We start from the raw sequence: 18,796 nt of genomic DNA, 5'->3' as shown, positions 1-18,796 counted from the left end.
TAGGACAGAGAGAAATTGAAAGGGGAGAGGGATAAGAAGGCAGAGAGAGACACACACACACAGACCTGCAGACCTGCTTTATGGCTTGTGAAATGTCCCCCCTGCAGGTGGGGAGGGGGTTTCAAACCCTGGTCCTTGTGCATGGTAATGTGTGCACACAGCCAGGTGCGTGCCACTGCCTGACCCCAGGCATAAGAATCTTTTGCATAATTGTGATGCTATCTTCCTGGGCCTCTGAATGGGCTAAAATGAAGTGAAAGTCAGAGAGCAGGAAGGGCCCCTTTAGGGGTGTGGGAAGGGGGCATTCAGCAGTGCCTCGCCTACTTGGATTTTAGCTTTGTTATTGCACGCACTTACTAAAAAAAAAAAAAAAAAAAACAATTTTCTATAGATATTCTTAGTGAAAACAAGGGATTTCTTGAGTGAACTTTGTAGCTTGAGTAGAGTTTGGATTCTGAGTAGGTTCTGCCTAGCTGGAGGGCTGAAGCCTTGTCACCTGCTTCACAGGTTGTTAGACATCTTGGCTGCAAGGAAGGATCCCAGGGGTTTATCTGGGGACGTGCTGATCAATGGAGGACCTCGGCCGGCCAACTTCAAGTGCATCTCAGGCTATGTGGTGCAAGTAGGTATCTCTGGGTTAGCAGCTTGGAGTGCCCTGCCTGCCTGCTGCCTTTGTGTCTCCTCTCCTTCTCCTCTTACTCTGCTCCTCCTCCTTCTCTCCTTCCCTCCCTCCTTCTCTGTGATCAGAGCTATGAAATAAGGGCTTGGTGCTGGTTTGTTACCATCAGCTTCCAGTCCCCACCTGCAAGGGGGAGTTTCACAAGCAGTGCTACAGGTCTCTCTCTATTTCTGTGTCCATCTCTATCTCTTTGTTTCCACTCAGTTTCTCTTTGTCTCTATCCAATAAGAGAGAGAGAAAGAGAGTAAGTGAGAGAAGGATAGCACATCACTGCTTCATCAATCCACAAGCTCCTCTGAACCGTGGTGGTCTGAAGTGGTAGGGCTCAATCCAAGGCCTCCCACATAGCAAGACGTGCTCTGCTGGGTGAGGGATTTTTTTTTTCTTTTTCAAAGTTATTTTTTTTTTAAATCTTTACTTATTGTATAGAGACAACCAGAAATTGAGAGGGAAGGGAGTAATAGAAACGGAGAGAGACAGAGAGACACTGGCAGCACTGCTTCACCACTTGTGAAGCTTTCTCCCTGCAGGTGGAGACCGGGGTCTTGAACCTTGGTCCTTGTGCACTGTCACCTGTGCACTCAGCCAGGTGTGCCCCCACCCGCCCCTCTGGGTGAGGGATTTTCTAGACCCTCATTCCTTTTTCTTTCCATGGGCAAGTGCCCTGAATGATGTTTAGTACACTTTTAATTGGTTACTGGCTTTCTTCCTCCCCACCCCTCCCCCAATCACTTTATTGGGAGGGTTAATGCCTTACAGTACAGATGCTGATGCATGGGTACAAAGTCACATCTCCCCTTGGTAGGTGTCTATAAAATGCTCATCCCCCCCCCCCAACTTAGGTTTTTTTCTCACCATCAAGCTCCAGGACCACAAAGTCCTCTCTGTCCCTCCCCTCTCCTCCTGCTCCTTCTCCTCCTCCTCTATCAGAGTGTTGGTGCAATATGCCACACCCTGTCCAACTTTCACTTTGTGGTTTCTTTTCTGCTCTTGATTAAGTTCCACCTATGAGGGTGATCATCCCGTATCCTTCCTTCTCTTTTTGGTTTGCATCACTTAACGTCATGCTTTTGGGTCCCTTCCAGAAAGAGGCATAGGGTTGACTTCATGACTGCTTACAGCTGGATAGTAGACCCCCTTGTTATGCTCCGTAGAGGAGAGGAGATCCAGAGTGGAGGGCCTTCCCATACTCTCCCATAAATGGAAAGACAAGGAGAATCTGGAATAGGACTTTTGTAGGCGCACTGACTTCAATTCTGGTCATCACTATCATTCCAAGAAGATAGTATTATTGTGCTTTTTTTTTTTCATCCTGCCGTCATTATTTCTTCCCAATTAAAAAATGTTTCTGCAGATGGCTGCAAGAAGCAACCTGGAAAGATCTGCTAGTAACCCCCCTCATTCCCTGCAGATGAGGAGCAGACATTCCTGTTTGTTGTAGCTGTGTGCCCATGGAGTTACTGTCTCTTATATAGTTGCAGATTCATCATTCTCTAGAACTTAACGACGGCTGGATCATTTCTGTGGGTGGAGTTACATGTTCCTAAAGAATGCTGAAAAAAGATCTCGGATGTCTTGTTAAACCTTGACTTTTCACTTTCAGGATGATGTTGTGATGGGAACTTTGACTGTGAGAGAGAATCTACAGTTCTCAGCAGCCCTCCGGCTGCCCACAACGATGGACAGCCGGGAAAAGAATGAACGGATCGATAAGATCATTAAAGAGCTGGGCCTGGACAAAGTGGCCGATTCTAAGGTAACGTGGAAAGAACTGATGGTATCATAGACTAAACCCAGCATCTTCCCTCAAGAATAGTATACATCCTTTTTTAAAAAAGGAAATATTTGTTTTATATTAATTTATTTATTTGTCACTAGAACCTTATGCTGGCACTATGAAGCCACTGCTCACAGTGGTCTTTTATTTTATTTTTTTTCCCAGTTAGGATAGAGAAAAATTGACAGAAGATGGGGAGATAGAGAGGAGAGAAAGATAGATACCTGCAGACCTACTTTCCCACTCATGAAACAGCCCCCTGCAGGTGGGCAGCAGGGGCCTGAACCCGGGTCCTTGCACTTGGTAGTATGTATATTTAACCAGGTGTGCCATGACCTGGCCCCCTATTTTATTTTATTTATTTGTTTTCTGGATGAAGACATAGAAAATCTGAGAGGGAAGTGGGAGATAGAGAGGGAGGGAGAGAAGGAAAGAGAGATGCTTACAGTACTGCTTCAGTAATTGTGAAGCTTCCCCCCTTAGGTGTGACTGGGGGCTTGAACCCACGTCCTTGAGCATGGTAACGTGTGCTCTCTCAGATGCATCAACACCTCCCACCCTTGGTATAGCTCTTGTTCCAGAAGATTTCGGCACTGTCTGTGGTCTAAAGTGATTGCTGTCTGTAATGGCAAGAAATGTGTCTAGTTGTGTTCTGTGAATGTGAAAATTAACCAGGAACTAAATCTGAAAACGACTCAGTTCTCCTGGAGGCCATTTATCCCATTTTGTTGTCCTTGTTGTTGGGCTTGTTATAGTTGTTACTGTTGTCATAGATGTTGCTATTGTTGGATAGGACAGAGAGAAAGGGAGAGAGGAGGGGAAGACAGAGAGGGGGATAGAAAGGTAAATATCTGCAGTCCTGCTTCATTGCTTGCAAAGCCACACCCCTGCAGGTGGGGAGCCAGGGGTTCAAACCGGAATCCTTAAAGCTGATCTTTCTGCTTTGCGCCACGTGTGCTTAACTGCTGCACTACCGCCCAGCTCCCTCTTTTGGGAATATTTTAAATAAAGTCATAAACATAATATTTTACTTTGAATACTGATGAGACTTTTTAAATTTAATTTATTTTTATTTTTTTAAATAATTTATTTCTTTATTGGGGAATTAATGTTTTACATTCAACAGTAAATACAATAGTTTGTACATGCATAACATTCCCCAGATTCCCATTTAACAATACAACCCCCACTATGTCATTCATCATCTTTCATGGACCTGTATTCTCCCCACCCACCCACCCCATAAAGTGACTGATGACTTCCTTTTTTTTTTTTTTTATTTTAACTTTTTATTTTTTTTATTTTACCAGTGCAGTGCTCAGCTCTGGCTAATGGCAGTGCAGGGGATTGAACCTGGGACTTCAGAGCCTCAGGCATGAGAGTCTGTTTGCATAACCATTATACTATCTACCCCTGCCCCTGATGAAACATTTCTAAGAAAAGAAAGATGTGTGTGTGTGTGTTTCTTTCTACCTTTATTTCTTTCTTCCTTCCTTTCCTTCTTAAGATTTATTAAAGGGAGACAGAGCACTACTCTGGCATAGTGGTGCTGGGCATCACACTTGGCACCGACCCATGCAAGTCTTGCATTCTTCCACTGAGCCATCTCCCTAGCTGTTTAGTTATTTATTTGTCAGCTTATTTGCATATTTATTTAGTTATTACATGATTAGAGAATCAGAGCATTACTTTGGTACATGCAGTGCTTGGGATTTTATTTTTATTTTTATTTTTAGATAAAGACAGGGGATTAGAGAGCTAGACAGACCACAGCACCAAAGCTCCCTGCAGTGCAGTGGGGACCAGGCTCTAACCTAGGTCGCACACCTGGCAGAGCAGCACACTATCCAAGGGAGCTATTTAGTTTTCTTTGTTTGACTTTTAAATCTTAGTTTTAGTGAGGGGAAAGAGAGGGGGGCATAGAAAGAGACACACCAAGAAAGACCAGAGCACTGCTCAGTCTGGCTTTTGACGGTGCTAGGGATTGAACCTGGGCCATTGGATTTTCAGGCATGAAAGCCTTTCGGCAGAACCATTGTGCTCTCTTGCCAGCCCTTCAAATGAGCTATTTCTTTATTTTATTTTATAAAATAGAAATATTGACAAGACTATAGGATAAGAGGGGTAACACCTCCACATAATTCCCACTAGCAGCACTCCACATCCAGTCTCTCCCCAGATGAGCTAGTTCATGGGCTCTGGACCTCATGGTTCTGAGTCCAATGCTTTGGCCACTGAGCCACCAGCCATTACTGATAATAATGATAATAATATTGCTGTCCTAGGTTGGAACACAGTTTATCCGCGGGGTGTCTGGGGGAGAAAGAAAAAGGACGAGTATCGGAATGGAGCTGATCACGGACCCGTCCATCCTCTTCCTGGATGAGCCCACCACGGGCCTAGACTCCAGCACGGCCAGTGCTGTCCTCCTGCTCCTGAAGAGGTCGGTGCTCTGGGGACATTGCTCCAGCCTTCCTTCAGCATGTGGTGACCTGCCTGCCCTGGACCTGCTGTCACTCATGGCACAGGACACTCAGCTGCCAACACACCCATCCAAACTCTCTTCTTTCTTGGAGGGAAACGCTCAGTGAACAGATGTTAAATGTTTCCAGGAAACTTGAGCAGGGAACTGTGTAGGGGCAGGTGGCCATGGTGGCAGTGCACATAGGTGTGGAGGAACTTTCTTATAAAAGTTTCAAACTTCAGAAAAATTGTAAGAGTAGAATAAGAAAGTCTTGAGTTGACCTATTTAGATGTCTCCACTGTCACCCTCTGTCCCTCTCTTGCCACCCTGCTCCTCCCTCCCCCATTTTGATTTGAAACTCCAAAGAAGGTCTTTCCTCCTCCATTAACATCTCTCTCTCTCTCTCTCTCTCTCTTTTTTTTTTTTTTTTTTGCTTCTAGGGTTATTGGTGGGGCTTGGTGCCTGCACTACAAATCCAAATCCATTGCTCCTGATGGTCATTTTTCCTTTTTTTTTTTTTTTTTGCCTCCAGAGTTATTGTTGGGGCTCAGTGCCTGCACCACACATCCACTGCTCCTAGAGGCTATTGTTTCCCTTTTTGTTGCCCTTGTTGTTGTGGTTATTATTGTTGTTGTTATTGATGTCATTGTGGTTGGATAGAACTAAGAGAAATGAAGAGAGTAGGGGAAGACAGAGAGGGGGAGAGAAAGATAGACACTTTCAGACCTGCTTCACTGCCTGCAAAGCGAAACCCCTGCAGGTAGGGAGCCAGGGTCTTGAACTGGGGTCCTGATGCTGGTCCTTCGAGCTTCGTGCCATGTGCAGTTAACACTGCTGCCCTACCACCCAAGCCCCCCCCCCTTTTATAGGGTTGAGAGAAATTGAGAGAGGAGGGGAAGATAGAGAGGGGGAGACACCTGCAGACCTGCTTCACCAATTGCTAAGTGACCCTCTTGCAGGTGGGGAGCAGGGGGCTCGAACTGGGATCCTTGCACATGTCCTTGTGCTTTCTACTATGTGCACTTAACCCATCACGTTACCACCCACTCCACCCAACCCCCATTATCTTCTTTACCTCCTGACACTTGCCTCAACCCAGAGCCCCCTGTGTACATGTCCTTGGGCTCTCAGCCAACTCTTGCTCCTTTCTGACCCCAGGTCATCTCCAGAAAACCTTCTTTTTTATTATTAGTTATTTAATATTGATTTACAGAATTATAAAGTAATAGAGGTGTAATTCCATACAGTTCCAACCACCAGAGTTCTGTGTCCCATCCCCTCCATTGTAACTACAGTAGTTCTCCCAAGGTCTGATATGGGCTGATTATATGACTGTCTATATCTATCTATTGTAGCTACAGTAGTTCTCCCAAGGTCTGATATGGGCTGATTGTATGACTGTCTATATCTGTCTATCATCTATCTATCTATCTATCTATCTATCTATCTATCTATCTATCTATCTATCTATCATCTATCTATCTAGTGTTTTCCATATTTGCTTCTATTTCATTGCTGGTATAAAACAATATTCCTGGTGACAAATGCTTTAGGTCCTGGTGGAATGGGGGTACAGAGCCTTCTGGTTTACTTCCCTTATCCCTTGCCGCTCTGGGAGTATAGTTCAAAATTTGGGGAAGCGGGTTACAGAAGGTGAGAGAGCATTTCTAATTGATTCAGACAGCCAGTGGAACACACTTTGAATGATAATAGCCTTGGCTCTCTTGCTGATTAAGATGAGAAGCCAGCTAGAGAAAATCAACTTGCTGTGGTAGAATGATCTAGAGGCAGCAGTGAAGTGTTCTGTGAGCACGTGCAGGTCTTGTTCAGTGACTTGTATTTTCCCTTCTAATGTAGGATGTCGAGACAGGGACGGACCATCATCTTCTCCATCCACCAGCCTCGCTACTCCATCTTCAAGTTGTTCGACAGCCTCACATTATTGGCCTCAGGAAGACTCATGTTCCATGGGCCAGCTCAGGAGGCCTTGGGCTACTTTGAGACAGCTGGTATGGTGGGCTTTCTCTTGCAGAATGAGCCTCACTCTTAGAATCCTCAGAGAGCAGAGAGGGTTGGTGGGAGGGTTGTTTGGTCTTTGACCTGCCTGGTTATGCTTGGTCAGCTGTGACAAAACTCCAGCTTGTGTATTTTGCTTTGTTCTGCTTTGTTGATTAAAGCACCACTTAGTGCTGGCTGTTGGGAATTGATCCTTGGACCATTGGAATGCCAGTCCTGCCTATAGATAGTACTCCCATAGTGCTGTCTCCTTAGCCAGTGGCTAGACATTTGATTCACTTTCCAACTTTGGGTTGCTATTTCTCCTTCTTCCCTGTCCTGGTTGTGCATGCATTAGTATGAATGCATTCTATTAGACCACTTCCCAATTCTGGTGACCTTTTCCTTAAAATTTTTTTTTATTTTTTTATTTTTTAAATTTTTTTTTTTTTTTATACTGGAGTACTGGTCAGCTCTGGCTTATGGTGGTTGGGGAACTGAACCTGGATCTTTGAGCCTTATGTCATGCATGAGATTCATTTGTATAAAGACTATGTTATTTTCCCCAGTCTCTCCCCCCCCTTTTTCTTTTTCCTTTCTTTCTTTCTTTCTTTTTTTTTTTTTGAGACAGAAAGGCAGAGAAAACGACAGTGAAAAAGTCCACAGCACTGAAACTTCCTTCAGTATGGTGGAGCCCAGGATCAAATCCTGTTGTGCACATGGCAAAGCAACACACTATGCAAGTGAGCTATTGTGCCAACCTCTCCCATGATTTCAGTGAACATATCTGGGTCTTTGCCAGCTGAATGTTTTTGGAAAGACCCAAGGCCCACAAGACATTTGTTTTCCTGAGTACATACAGACCAGCCTTTTTCTTTTTTTTCTCCTTGACTGAGGTTTAGGTCTACTTTGAAGAGTCAAATTATGAGTAACTTAATTTTAATAATGTTAGAGTCAGATGTAGTGCTGAAGAGGCTGTGAGTGCCTTCGCAGCCCACACAGAGGCTAATTGTGAGTATGACTTCAGTGGCCTGGCATTTTTGGACAGTCTACTTTTATTTAAAATGGACTAATATGACCTTTTTTTTAAAAAATTATTTATTAATGAGAAAGATAGGAGGAGAGAGAAAGAACCAGACACCAATCTGATATATGTGCTGCCAGAGATTGAACTCAGGATGCCCTGCTTCAGAGTACAATGCTTTATCTCCTGTGCCACCAAATGTGATCATTTTTAAGTAACTCAAGACAGTCTGCTTTACTTTTAGAGATTGCTGGAAATGATTATCAATAAGGCTTCATGGTTTAACTATTTACCATCTATCTATCTTAATTTGTTCCATGTGGTTTCTCCTATTTACAATTACAGGGGCTTGGAAAATAACATAGTGGTTATGCAAAAGATTTCCATGCCTGAGGCTCCCAGGTCCCAAGTTCAGTCTCCAGCACCACCATAAGACAGAGTTGAACTGTGTTCTGGTAAAAATAAATAAAGAGGCTTTAAAATAATAAAGTAAGGGGGCTGGGCGGTAGCACAGCAGGGTAATTGCACGTGGTGCAAAGCTCAAACACCTGCATAAAGATGGGGGGGGGGTCGCTTCACAAGTGGTGAAGCAAGTCTGCAGGTGTTTATCTTTCTCTCCCCCTCTCTGATTTCTCTGACCTATTCAACAAAAATGACAACGATAACAAGGGCAACAAAGGGGAAAATATGGCCTTCAGGAGCAGTGGATTCGTAGTGCAGTCACTGAGCCCCAGCGATAACTTTGGAGGCAATAAATAAATAAATAAATTAATTAATTAATTAAAGTAATGAGATGAGATACCCTGGGTGTAAGGAGGGCTTATGTAATAGAGGTCCCTGGTTGAACCCATGACTCCATAATTAACTAGAGGTGGGTAGTGCTCTGGTGGGAAGAAAAAAAAGAGCAAAGAGGAAGGAAGACGGGAAAAAAGAGTAAGAAAAAAGAAAGAATGAGGCGAGAGAGGGAAAGGAAGGAAAGGAAAGAAAAGGAAAGGAACGGGAGGTTTTGCTTAGTTGAAACAGAAGCAAATGGCAGCTAAGAAATAAGGGGCTGTGTGGTGGTGCACTGGTTGAGTGCACACATTACTGTGTGCAAGGACCTGGGTTCAAACCCCTGGTCCCCATCTGTAGGAGGAAAGCTTTGCAAGTGGTGAAGCAGTGCTGCAGGTGTCTCTCTGTCTCTCTCCATCTCTATCTCCCCTTCCTGCTTGATTTCTGTCTGTCTCTAGTCAATAAATAAAGATAATTTTTAAAAGGGAGATAGAAATAAGATACCGAAAAGCAAAACAGTTCCCTTGGGTAGTGCGCTGCTCTGCCATGTGTGTGGCCCAGGTCGGAGCCTGGTCCCCCATTGCACTGGAGGAAGTTCTGGTGCTGGTTGCCTTTTCTTTTTTTCTTTTTTTTTAAATTTATTTCTTTATTGGGGAATTAATGTTTTACATTCAACAGTAAATACAATAGTTTGTACATGCATAACATTCCCCAATTTCCCATTTAACAATACAACCCCCACTATGTCATTTATCATCTTTCATGGACCTGTATTCTCCCCACCCACCCACCCCAGAGTCTTTTACTTTGGTGCAATATGCCAATTCCATTTCAGGTTCGACTTGTGTTTTCTTTTCTTTTTCTTTTTTTTTTTTTTTTGTGTGTGTGTTTATGGGTTTTAATGTGTGCTCAACATTTATGTGAAACAAATGACTAACAGTCAGTCCTTAAAGAGAGTTCCACAATGGGCAATAAGCTGTCACATTGACAGTAGAAAAGCCGTAAGGCCTCCCCATTGGCCTCCATTCTCCCTGACCCAGCTGTCTAACAGGAAGCACAGACTCTTCCAGGTTAGGGGTCCTCTTTACCTGGGGAGAACTTCCTGCTGAAGGAGGACATCAATTCCATCCAGGACAACATTCAAAGTTTTATTCTCAGGAGGTAGGTATTGAACCAGAGCCCCCAGAGGCAGTCTGTCAAAGGGCCAGCTCTGGACAAGAGCCTTTAGGGTCTTCCAGCATCTTTCAAAGTAAGCTTCCATAAAGAGACTTGGGAAGAGCTCTCCAGGCAGACTCCTCAGGGCAGAAATGGCCAAGTTCTCATCCCTTAAAAGACTCTTAATGGTCAGTTTTTTGTTTTTTTTATTCTCCCCACCTACCCACCCACCCCAGAGTCTTTTACTTTGGTGTAATACTCCAATTCCATTTCAGGTTCGACTTGTGTTTTCTTTTCTGATCTTGTTTTTCAACTTCGGCCTGAGAGTGAGATCATCCCATATTCATCCTTCTGTTTCTGACTTATTTCACTCAACATGATTTTTTCAAGGTCCATCCAAGATAAGCTGAAAACGGTGAAGTCACCATTTTTTACAGATGAGTAGTATTCCATTGTGTATATATACCACAACTTGCTCAGCCACTCATCTGTTGTTGGACACCTGGGTTGCTTCCAGGTTTTGGCTATTACAAATTGTGCTGCCAAAAACATATGTGTACACAGATATTTTTGGATGGATGTGTTGGGTTCCTTAGGATATATCCCCAGGAGAGGAATTGCAGGGTCATAGGGTAGGTCCATTTCTAGCCTTCTGAGAGTTCTCCAGACTGTTCTCCACAGAGGCTGGAACAACTGACATTCCCACCAGCAGTGCAGGAGGGTTCCTTTGACCCCACACCCTCTCCAGCATTTGCTGCTGTTCCCTTTTCTGATGTATGACATTCTCACAGGGTAAAGTGATATCTCATTGTTGTCTTGATCTGCATTTCTCTGACAATCAGAGACGTGGAGCATTTTTTCATGTGTTTCTCAGCCTTTTGGATCTCTTCTGTGGTGAATATTCTGTCCACGTCCTCCCCCCATTTTTGGATGGGGTTATTTGTTGTCTTGTTGTTGAGTCTGGCAAGCTCTTTATATATGTTGGTTATTAAACTCTTATCTGATGTATGGCATGTAAAGATCTTCTCCCATTCTGTGAGGGGTCTCTTGGTTTGGGTAGTGGTTTCTTTTGCTGTGAAGAAGCTTTTTTTTTTTTTTTTTAATTTTATTTTTTATTTAAGAAAGGATTAATTAACAAAACCATAGGGTAGGAGGGGTACAACTCCACACAATTCCCACCACCCAATCTCCATATCCCACCCCCTCCCCCGATATCTTTCCCATTCTCTATCCCTCTGGGAGCATGGACCCAGGGTCATTGAGGGTTGCAGAAGGTAGAAGGTCTGGCTTCTGTAATTGCTTCCTCGCTGAACATGGGCGTTGACTGGTCGGTCCATACTCCCAGTCTGCCTCTCTCTTTCCCTAGTAGGATGGGTCTCTGGGGAAGCTGAGCTCCAGGACACATTGGTGGTGTCTTCAATCCAGGGAAGTCTGGCCGGCATCCTGATGACACCTGGAACCTGGTGACTAAAAAGAGAGTTAACATACAAAGCCAAACAAATTGTTGAGCAATCATGGACCCAAAGCTTGGAAAAATGGAGAGGAAGTATTAGGGAGGTACTCACTGCAAACTCTAGTATACTTCTCCTTTCTTGCTTTGGTGCCATACTCCAAACTCAGTCAATTTCTGCTTTGCGTTTCTACTTCTTTTTTTTTTTTTTTACATGCATAACATTCCCCAGATTCCCATTTAGCAATACAACCCCCAATATTTCATTCATCATTTTTCATGGACCTGTATTCTCCCCACCCACCCACCCACCCCAGAGTCTTTTACTTTGGTGTAATACTCCAATTCCATTTCAGGTTCGACTTGTGTTTTCTTTTCTAATCTTGTTTTTCAACTTCGGCCTGAGAGTGAAATCATCCCATATTCATCCTTCTGTTTCTGACTTATTTCACTCAACATGATTTTTTCAAGGTCCATCCAAGATCGGCTGAAAACGGTGAAGTCACCATTTTTTACAGCTGAGTAGTATTCCATTGTGTATATATACCACAGCTTGCTCAGCCACTCATCTGTTGTTGGACACCTGGGTTGCTTCCAGGTTTTGGCTATTACAAATTGTGCTGCCAAGAACATATGTGTACACAGATCTTTTTGGATGGATGTGTTGGGTTCCTTAGGATATATCCCCAGGAGGGGAATTGTAGGGTCATAGGGAAGGTCCATTTCTAGCCTTCTGAGAGTTCTCCAGACTGTTCTCCACAGAGGTTGGACCAATTGACATTCCCACCAGCAGTGCAGGAGGGTTCCTTTGACCCCAAACCCTCTCCAGCATTTGCTGCTGTTACCTTTTCTGATGTGTGACATTCTCACAGGAGTGAAGTGATATCTCATTGTTGTCTTGATTTGCATTTCTCTGACAATCAGAGACTTGGAGCATTTTTTCATGTGTTTCTCGGCCTTTTGGATCTCTTCTGTGGTGAATATTCTGTCCAATTCCTCCCCCCATTTTTGGATGGGGTTATTTGTTGTCTTGTTGTTGAGTCTGGTAAGCTCTTTATATATGTTGGTTATTAAACTCTTATCTGATGTATGGCATGTAAAGATCTTCTCCCATTCTGTGAGGGGTCTCTTGATTTGGGTAGTGGTTTCTTTTGCTGTGAAGAAGCTTTTTAATTTGATGTAGTCCCATAGGTTTATACTTGCCTTAGTCTTCTTTGTAATTGGATTCGTTTCATTGAAAATGTCTTTAAAATTTATGCGGAAAAAAGTTCTGCCAATATTTTCCTCTAAGTATTTGATAGTTTGTGGTTTAACATCCAAGTCCTTGATCCACTTGGAATTTACTTTTGTATTTGGTGAAATACGGTGATTCAGTTTCAATCTTCTGCATGTTTTAACCCATTGTTTCCAACACCATTTGTTGAAGAGACTCTGCTTTCCCCATGTAATAGTCTGAGCCCCTTTGTCAAAGATTAGATGTCCATAGGTGTGGGGCCTCATTTCTGGGCTCTCAATTCTATTCCACTGGTCAGTATGTCTATTCATGTTCCAGTACCAAGCAGTTTTGATGACAATGGCCCTATAATACAGTTTAAGATCTGGCAGTGTGATGCCTCCAGTTCTGTTCTTTTTTCTCAAGATTGTTTTGGCAATTCTAGGTCTTTTCCAGTTCCAGATAAATATTTGTAGCATTTTTCTATTCTCCTAAAAAATGTGCTTGGGATCTTGATGGGGATAGCATTAAATTTGTAGATGGATCTGCGTAATATATTCATTTTGAAGATGTTAATTCTTCCAACCCATGTACATGGAATATCTTTCCATTTCTTTGTGTCTTCTTCAATTTCTTTGAGTAGTGACTCATAATTTTCAGTATACAAGTCTTTCACTTCTTTGGTTAGGTTTACTCCTAGATATTTTATAGTTTTTGTTGCTATAGTAAAAGGAATTGATTTCTGGATTTCAATTTCTTCTAGCTTAGTGTTTGCATAGAGGAATGCCACTGACTTTTGTATGTTAATTTTATAGCCTGACACCTTACTGTATTGCCTGATGGTTTCCAAAAGCTTCTTGCTGGATTCCTTAGGTTTTTCCATCTATACTATCATGTCATCTGCAAATAAGGAGAGTTTGACTTCTTCTCTTCCAATCTGTATGCCTTGAATTCCTTGCTCCTGCCTGATTGCTATGGCAAGAACTTCCAACACTGTGTTGAATAGTAATGGTGATAGTGGGCAGCCCTGTCTAGTACCTGATCTGAGTGGAAATGCTTCCAGTTTTTCACCATTGAGTATGATGTTGGCTGTAGCTTTGCTATATATAGACTCCACTATCTTCCGGAATTTTCCATCTATTCCCATTTTTTGTAGTGTTTTGATCATAAAGGGATGTTGTATTTTGTCAAAGGCTTTCTCTGCATCTATTGATATGACCATGTGGTTTTTGGTCTTGCTTTTGTTGATGTGGTGGATCACACTGATTGATTTACATATATTAAACCAAACTTGCATGCCTGGGATAAACCCCACTTGGTCATGATGGACAATCTTTTTGATATACTGCTGTATCCGGTTGGCTAGAATTTGTTCAATATTTTTGCATCTGTGTTAATCAGAGATATTGGTCTGTAGTTTTCTTTTTTGGTTGTGTCCCTGTCTGCTTTTGGTATCAGGGTGATGTTGGCTTCATAGAAGCTGGCAGGGAGTATTCCAGTGTCTTCAATCTTCTGGAAGACTTTTAAAAGTAGAGGTATTAGTTCTTCTTTGAAGGTATTGTAGAATTCATTTGTAAAACCATCTGGTCCAGGACTTTGACTTTTGGGGAGATTTTTGATAACTGTTTCAATTTCATTAGCTTTGATGGGCCTGTTCATGTTATCCACTTTCTCTTTACTTAGTTTTGGAAGTTGGTACGTATCTAGGAAATCGTCCATTTCTTCCAGGTTCTCTAGCTTGGTGGCATATAGTTGTTCATAGAAGCCTCGCATGATATGTTGAATTTCTGCAGTGTCTGTTGTGATATCTCCTCTTTCATTTAGTATCTGATTTATTTGGGTCTTCTCCCCTTTTTGTTTTGTGAGTCTGGCTAAAAGTTTGTCGATTTTGTTTACTCTTTTGAAGAACCAACATTTACTTTTGTTGATCTTTTGTATGGTTTTCCTATTCTCAATGTTATTTATTTCTGCCCTAACTTTATTGATTTCTGTCTTTCTCGTTGCTTTAGGGTTCCTTTGTTGTTCTTCTTCTAGGTCTTTAAGATGTGCAATCAGGCTGTTTATTTGTGCTTTTTCTTGTTTCCTAATGTGTGCTTGTATAGCTATGAACTTCCCTCTTAGGACTGCTTTAGCTCTGTCCCAAATATTTTGATAGCTTGTGTCTTCATTTTCATTGAACTCTCGAAACATTTTGATTTCTTCCTTGATTTCCTCTTTGACCCAGAAGTTGTTAAGAAGTGTACTGTTGAACTTCCACATTTTGGCACTGTTTCTAATCTTTTGTTGATTGTTAAGTGTTATTTTAATTCCACTGTGGTCTGAGAAGATGCTTGGGATGATTTCAATGCTCTTGAATTGGCTGATGCTGTCTTTGTGGCCCAATATATGTTCTATCCTTGAGAATGACCCATGTGGATTTGAGTAAAATGTGTATTATAGTTTCTTGGGATGAATGACTCTGAAAATGTCCAATAGTTGTAGTTTATCTATCTCTTCATTTAGCTCCCTTATGTCTTTATTGATTTTCTGCCTGGATGATCTGTCAAGTTGAGAGAGTGGGGTGTTGAAGTTCCCTACTATGATTGTGTTACTGTTAATATATTGCTGTAGCTCTTTCAGTAGAAATTTGATGTATTTAGATGGCTTCTCATTGGGTGCATAGATGTTAATAATTGTTAAGTCCTCTTGATTGACTGATCCTCTGAGCATTAAGTAGTGTCCATTCCTATCTTTTTTAATCTTATCTATTTTAAAGTCTATCATGTCAGATATGAGAATAGCTGCTCCTGCCCTTTTTTGTGGGCCATTGGCTTGTATGATAGTTTTCCATCCTTTCACTTTAAGTCTGTGTTTGTCTTGTTGAGTTAGGTGGGTTTTTGTAGACAGCATATTATTGGATTGTGTTTTCTGATCCATCTTTCTACTCTGTGTCTTTTAATAGGTGAATTCAGGCCATTGACATTTATTGATATCAAAGATTGAAGATATTTTAATGCCATTCTTGTAGAGTTTTAGAGTTTTTTGATATATGTCCTATTTGTGGTGGTCTGGTTGTTTATAGGAGGCCTTTCAGAACTTCTTTCAGGGCAGGCTTGGTGATGGTTGCTTCCTTCAACTCTTGCTTGTCTGAGAAGGTTTTGATGCCTCCATCTAGTCTGAATGACAGTCTAGCAGGATATAGTATTCTTGGCTGAAAGCCTTTCTCATTGAGCACTCGATAGATATCTTGACATTCTCTTCTGGCCTGTAGTGTTTGTATGGAGAAGTCTGCTGCTAATCTTATGGGTTTTCCTTTGTAGGTGACTCTTTGTTTTTCTCTTGCAGCCTTCAGGATCCTTTCTTTATCCTTATTTCTTTCCATTCTAAGTATGATATGTCTTGGTGTCTTTAGGTCTGGGTTAATTCTGTTTGGGATTCTCTGGGCTTCTTGAATTTTTATATCTTTGATGTTGTCTAGACTAGAGAAGTTTTCAGCTACTTTGGCCTGGAAAATGCTTTTTTCCTCTCCTTCTCTTTCTTCTTCTGGTATGCCAATAATGCATATATTGTTTCTTTTGAAGTCATCCCATAGGACTCTGTTGTTGTTTTCAGCATCTCTTAATCTCTTTTTGAGATCTCTTATTTCTTTTTTAGTTGTCTCTAATTTATCCTCAATCTTGCTAATTCTGTCTTCAGCCTCATAGATTCTATTCTCTCTGTCCTCTACTGTTTTCTGGAGTTCATCTATTTTGTTGCCCTGCTCTGATACTGTTTTAGCTTGTTCAGCTAGTTGCATTCTTAGCTCAGCGATTTCGGCTTTCAGCTCCCTAATAACCATGAGATAATTAGAATTTTCTTCCATATTCTCATTTGTTCCTGCATTTCTGATTATAATTTTTTCAAATTCTTTACTCACTCCTGTTATTATTTCCTTAACTAATGTTTGGATGTTGAACTTCTTATTTTGTGCTTCCCCCTCTGGAGGACTTTTAGTTGGGCTCTTGTCCTGATTCGAGTCTCCAATATTTTTTCTTGTTGTTTTAACCATTTTATATATTATGTTATGAGTTCCCTTTATCAGTACTTTTCAAATTATTGATCACTATTGCCTGGATTGACTTGTGTCTAAGTAAGTTAATTAAAGGGTTCACAGTGGTGGAAGTTAACAGTTATTTCAATTCCTGAGTTTGGAACTCAGTGGTTTAAAAGCCTCTTTCTTTTTTTTTTTTTTTTTCCTTCCCTGTAGGGTATGGGAGCCTGAGGGCTTTTAAACTATCAATAGGCTTCTTAGTTTAATCACTGACTTTTGAGCAAGAGATAAAGCAGGGTGTGGCAGAGGTAATCCAGTGGTTATGCAAAGAGACTTTCACAGCACCTCAGTTATACCACCGAGGTATAGGTCTTCTCCTGAGTTTCCTGGTTAGATCTCTGTCCCCTGGTGTCCCTTCCTGTTGCTGCTCCAGATTCGGTGATTTACTGGGTTCCTGTGGTCATTCTAGTCCTGTCTTGTTTCGGTCCCGGGTGGTCTCCTTTGGTATTCCTAGTTGATCCTGGAGAGGAGAGGAGAGGAGTGGAGAGGAGAGGAGAGGAGTGGAGAGGAGAGGAGAGGAGAGGAGTGGAGAGGAGAGGAGAGGAGAGGAGAGAAGAGGAGAGGAGAGGAGAGGCGAGGAGAGGAGAGGAGAGGAGTGAAAGCGATCTGCTGCTCATAGCTCCACCTCCAGAAGTCGAATCCCAGCACTTACATAGTTATGTTTAAAAATATCACTGGGCTGGGGAGACAGCTTACTAATTATGCAACAAAGACTCTCACATCTGAGACTCTGAGTTCCCAGGTTCATTCCCCAGGAAGAAGTAAAGGGAGTCGGGTGGTAGGGCAGCGGGTTAAGCACAGGTGGCACCAAGCTCAAGGACTGGCATAAGTATCATGGTTCAAGCACCCAGTTCCCCAACTTCAGGGGAGTCACTTCATAAGTGGTGAAGCAGGTCTGCAGGTGTCTATCTTTCTCCCTCTCTGTCTTCCCCTCCTGTCTCCATTTCTCTCTGTCTTATCCAACAACAACAGCATCAATAACAACAACAATAACTAGAACAGTAAAACCACAAAGGCAACAAAGGGGAGTAAATAAATATTAAAGAAAAAAATGAAAAAGAAATAAAAGCCAACCAACCAGTTGGTGGCTCACCCATTCAAAAGCTCCATGAGCAATGAAGCAGTATCAGATATCTTCCTGTCTCTCTCTCTCACTGTCTATCAAAAATAAAGGAGATGGGGAATAAATGGCTACCAGGAACAGTGGAGTCATATAGGCAGTGAGTCCCAGTGATAACCCCGGGGCCAGAAAATATAAAAAGGGAAGAGGAGGATAATGGCAAATGGTGTCTCCATAGCCCCAGCCCCAGCCTGCACCCTCACTGCCTACAATGCAGCGAATCCTGTTCCTTTCCTAGAAGATGAGGTTTGCAGAGCTGTGTTACCCTCTCTTGCAGGCTACCACTGTGAGGCTTACAACAACCCCGCAGATTTCTTCCTGGACGTGATCAACGGAGACTCCGCAGCTGTGGCGCTGAACCAAGAGGAGGAGGCTGACGCAGGTAGGCAGGTCTGCCTGGTGCTCACTGTTCTTCAGAGTTACTCACCATGTGTCTTCCTTTCTGTGAGGTACTGGGGCCTCTTGAGTGCACAGCACCACTCTCCTCACCCAACACCCCCCACTCACCCACACCACAACATCCCCTCCACCATTTTTTGCATGGTTTATTTTAGAGAGGGAGAGACAAGCAGAAAAGGAGAGGCAGACATGCTGCTTCTCTGTGGTGTTGGGCTTCGAACCTAAGGCCTTGCACATGGTAGGGTGCATGCTCTAGAGGGTGAGTGCAGTCCTAGTGCCCTTATGGATAATCTTTGAAAGATCAATGTCCAGTGTAATTGGCTGAAGCGAGGTGATGTGGTAGCCCATCCAGTGCAGCTCTGGGGGTAGGAGAGGAGTTTATGGACGACCACAAGCCAATTAGCTATAGGCTAGTTTTCTCCTCCCCCATCACTCTGAATTATAATTTATAAGACATTTTCTTTCTTTCTTTATTTTTTTAATTTATTTCTTTATTGGGGAATTAATGTTTTACATTCAACAGTAAATACAATAGTTTGTACATGCATAACATTCTCCAGTTTCCCATTTAACAATACAACCCCCACTATGTCATTTATCATCCTTCATGGACCTATATTCTCCCCATCCACCTACCCCAGAGTCTTTTACTTGGGTGCAATATGCCAATTCCATTTCAG

At 42.4% G+C, this 18,796-nt stretch overlaps 1 protein-coding gene across 1 annotated transcript in view; it reads left to right on the top strand.

Moving 5' to 3' along the window:
* The window catches only part of LOC103127542 (broad substrate specificity ATP-binding cassette transporter ABCG2-like), an 88,384-nt gene that overhangs the window by 41,875 nt on the left and 27,713 nt on the right, over positions 1–18,796 (top strand). Inside the window, exons 4-8 of the mRNA XM_060187791.1 lie at positions 508–622; positions 2,283–2,435; positions 4,742–4,899; positions 6,778–6,929; positions 17,995–18,099. Of these exons, the coding sequence (XP_060043774.1) occupies positions 508–622; positions 2,283–2,435; positions 4,742–4,899; positions 6,778–6,929; positions 17,995–18,099 (683 nt within the window). The remainder of the gene's footprint in view (positions 1–507; positions 623–2,282; positions 2,436–4,741; positions 4,900–6,777; positions 6,930–17,994; positions 18,100–18,796) is intronic.

This window comes from Erinaceus europaeus, chromosome 3, assembly GCF_950295315.1.
Source record: "Erinaceus europaeus chromosome 3, mEriEur2.1, whole genome shotgun sequence".
Classification (NCBI taxonomy): Eukaryota; Metazoa; Chordata; class Mammalia; order Eulipotyphla; family Erinaceidae; genus Erinaceus; species Erinaceus europaeus.
Note: the sequence above shows the minus strand (reverse complement) of the source record. Positions and strands in the feature narration are given on the sequence as shown.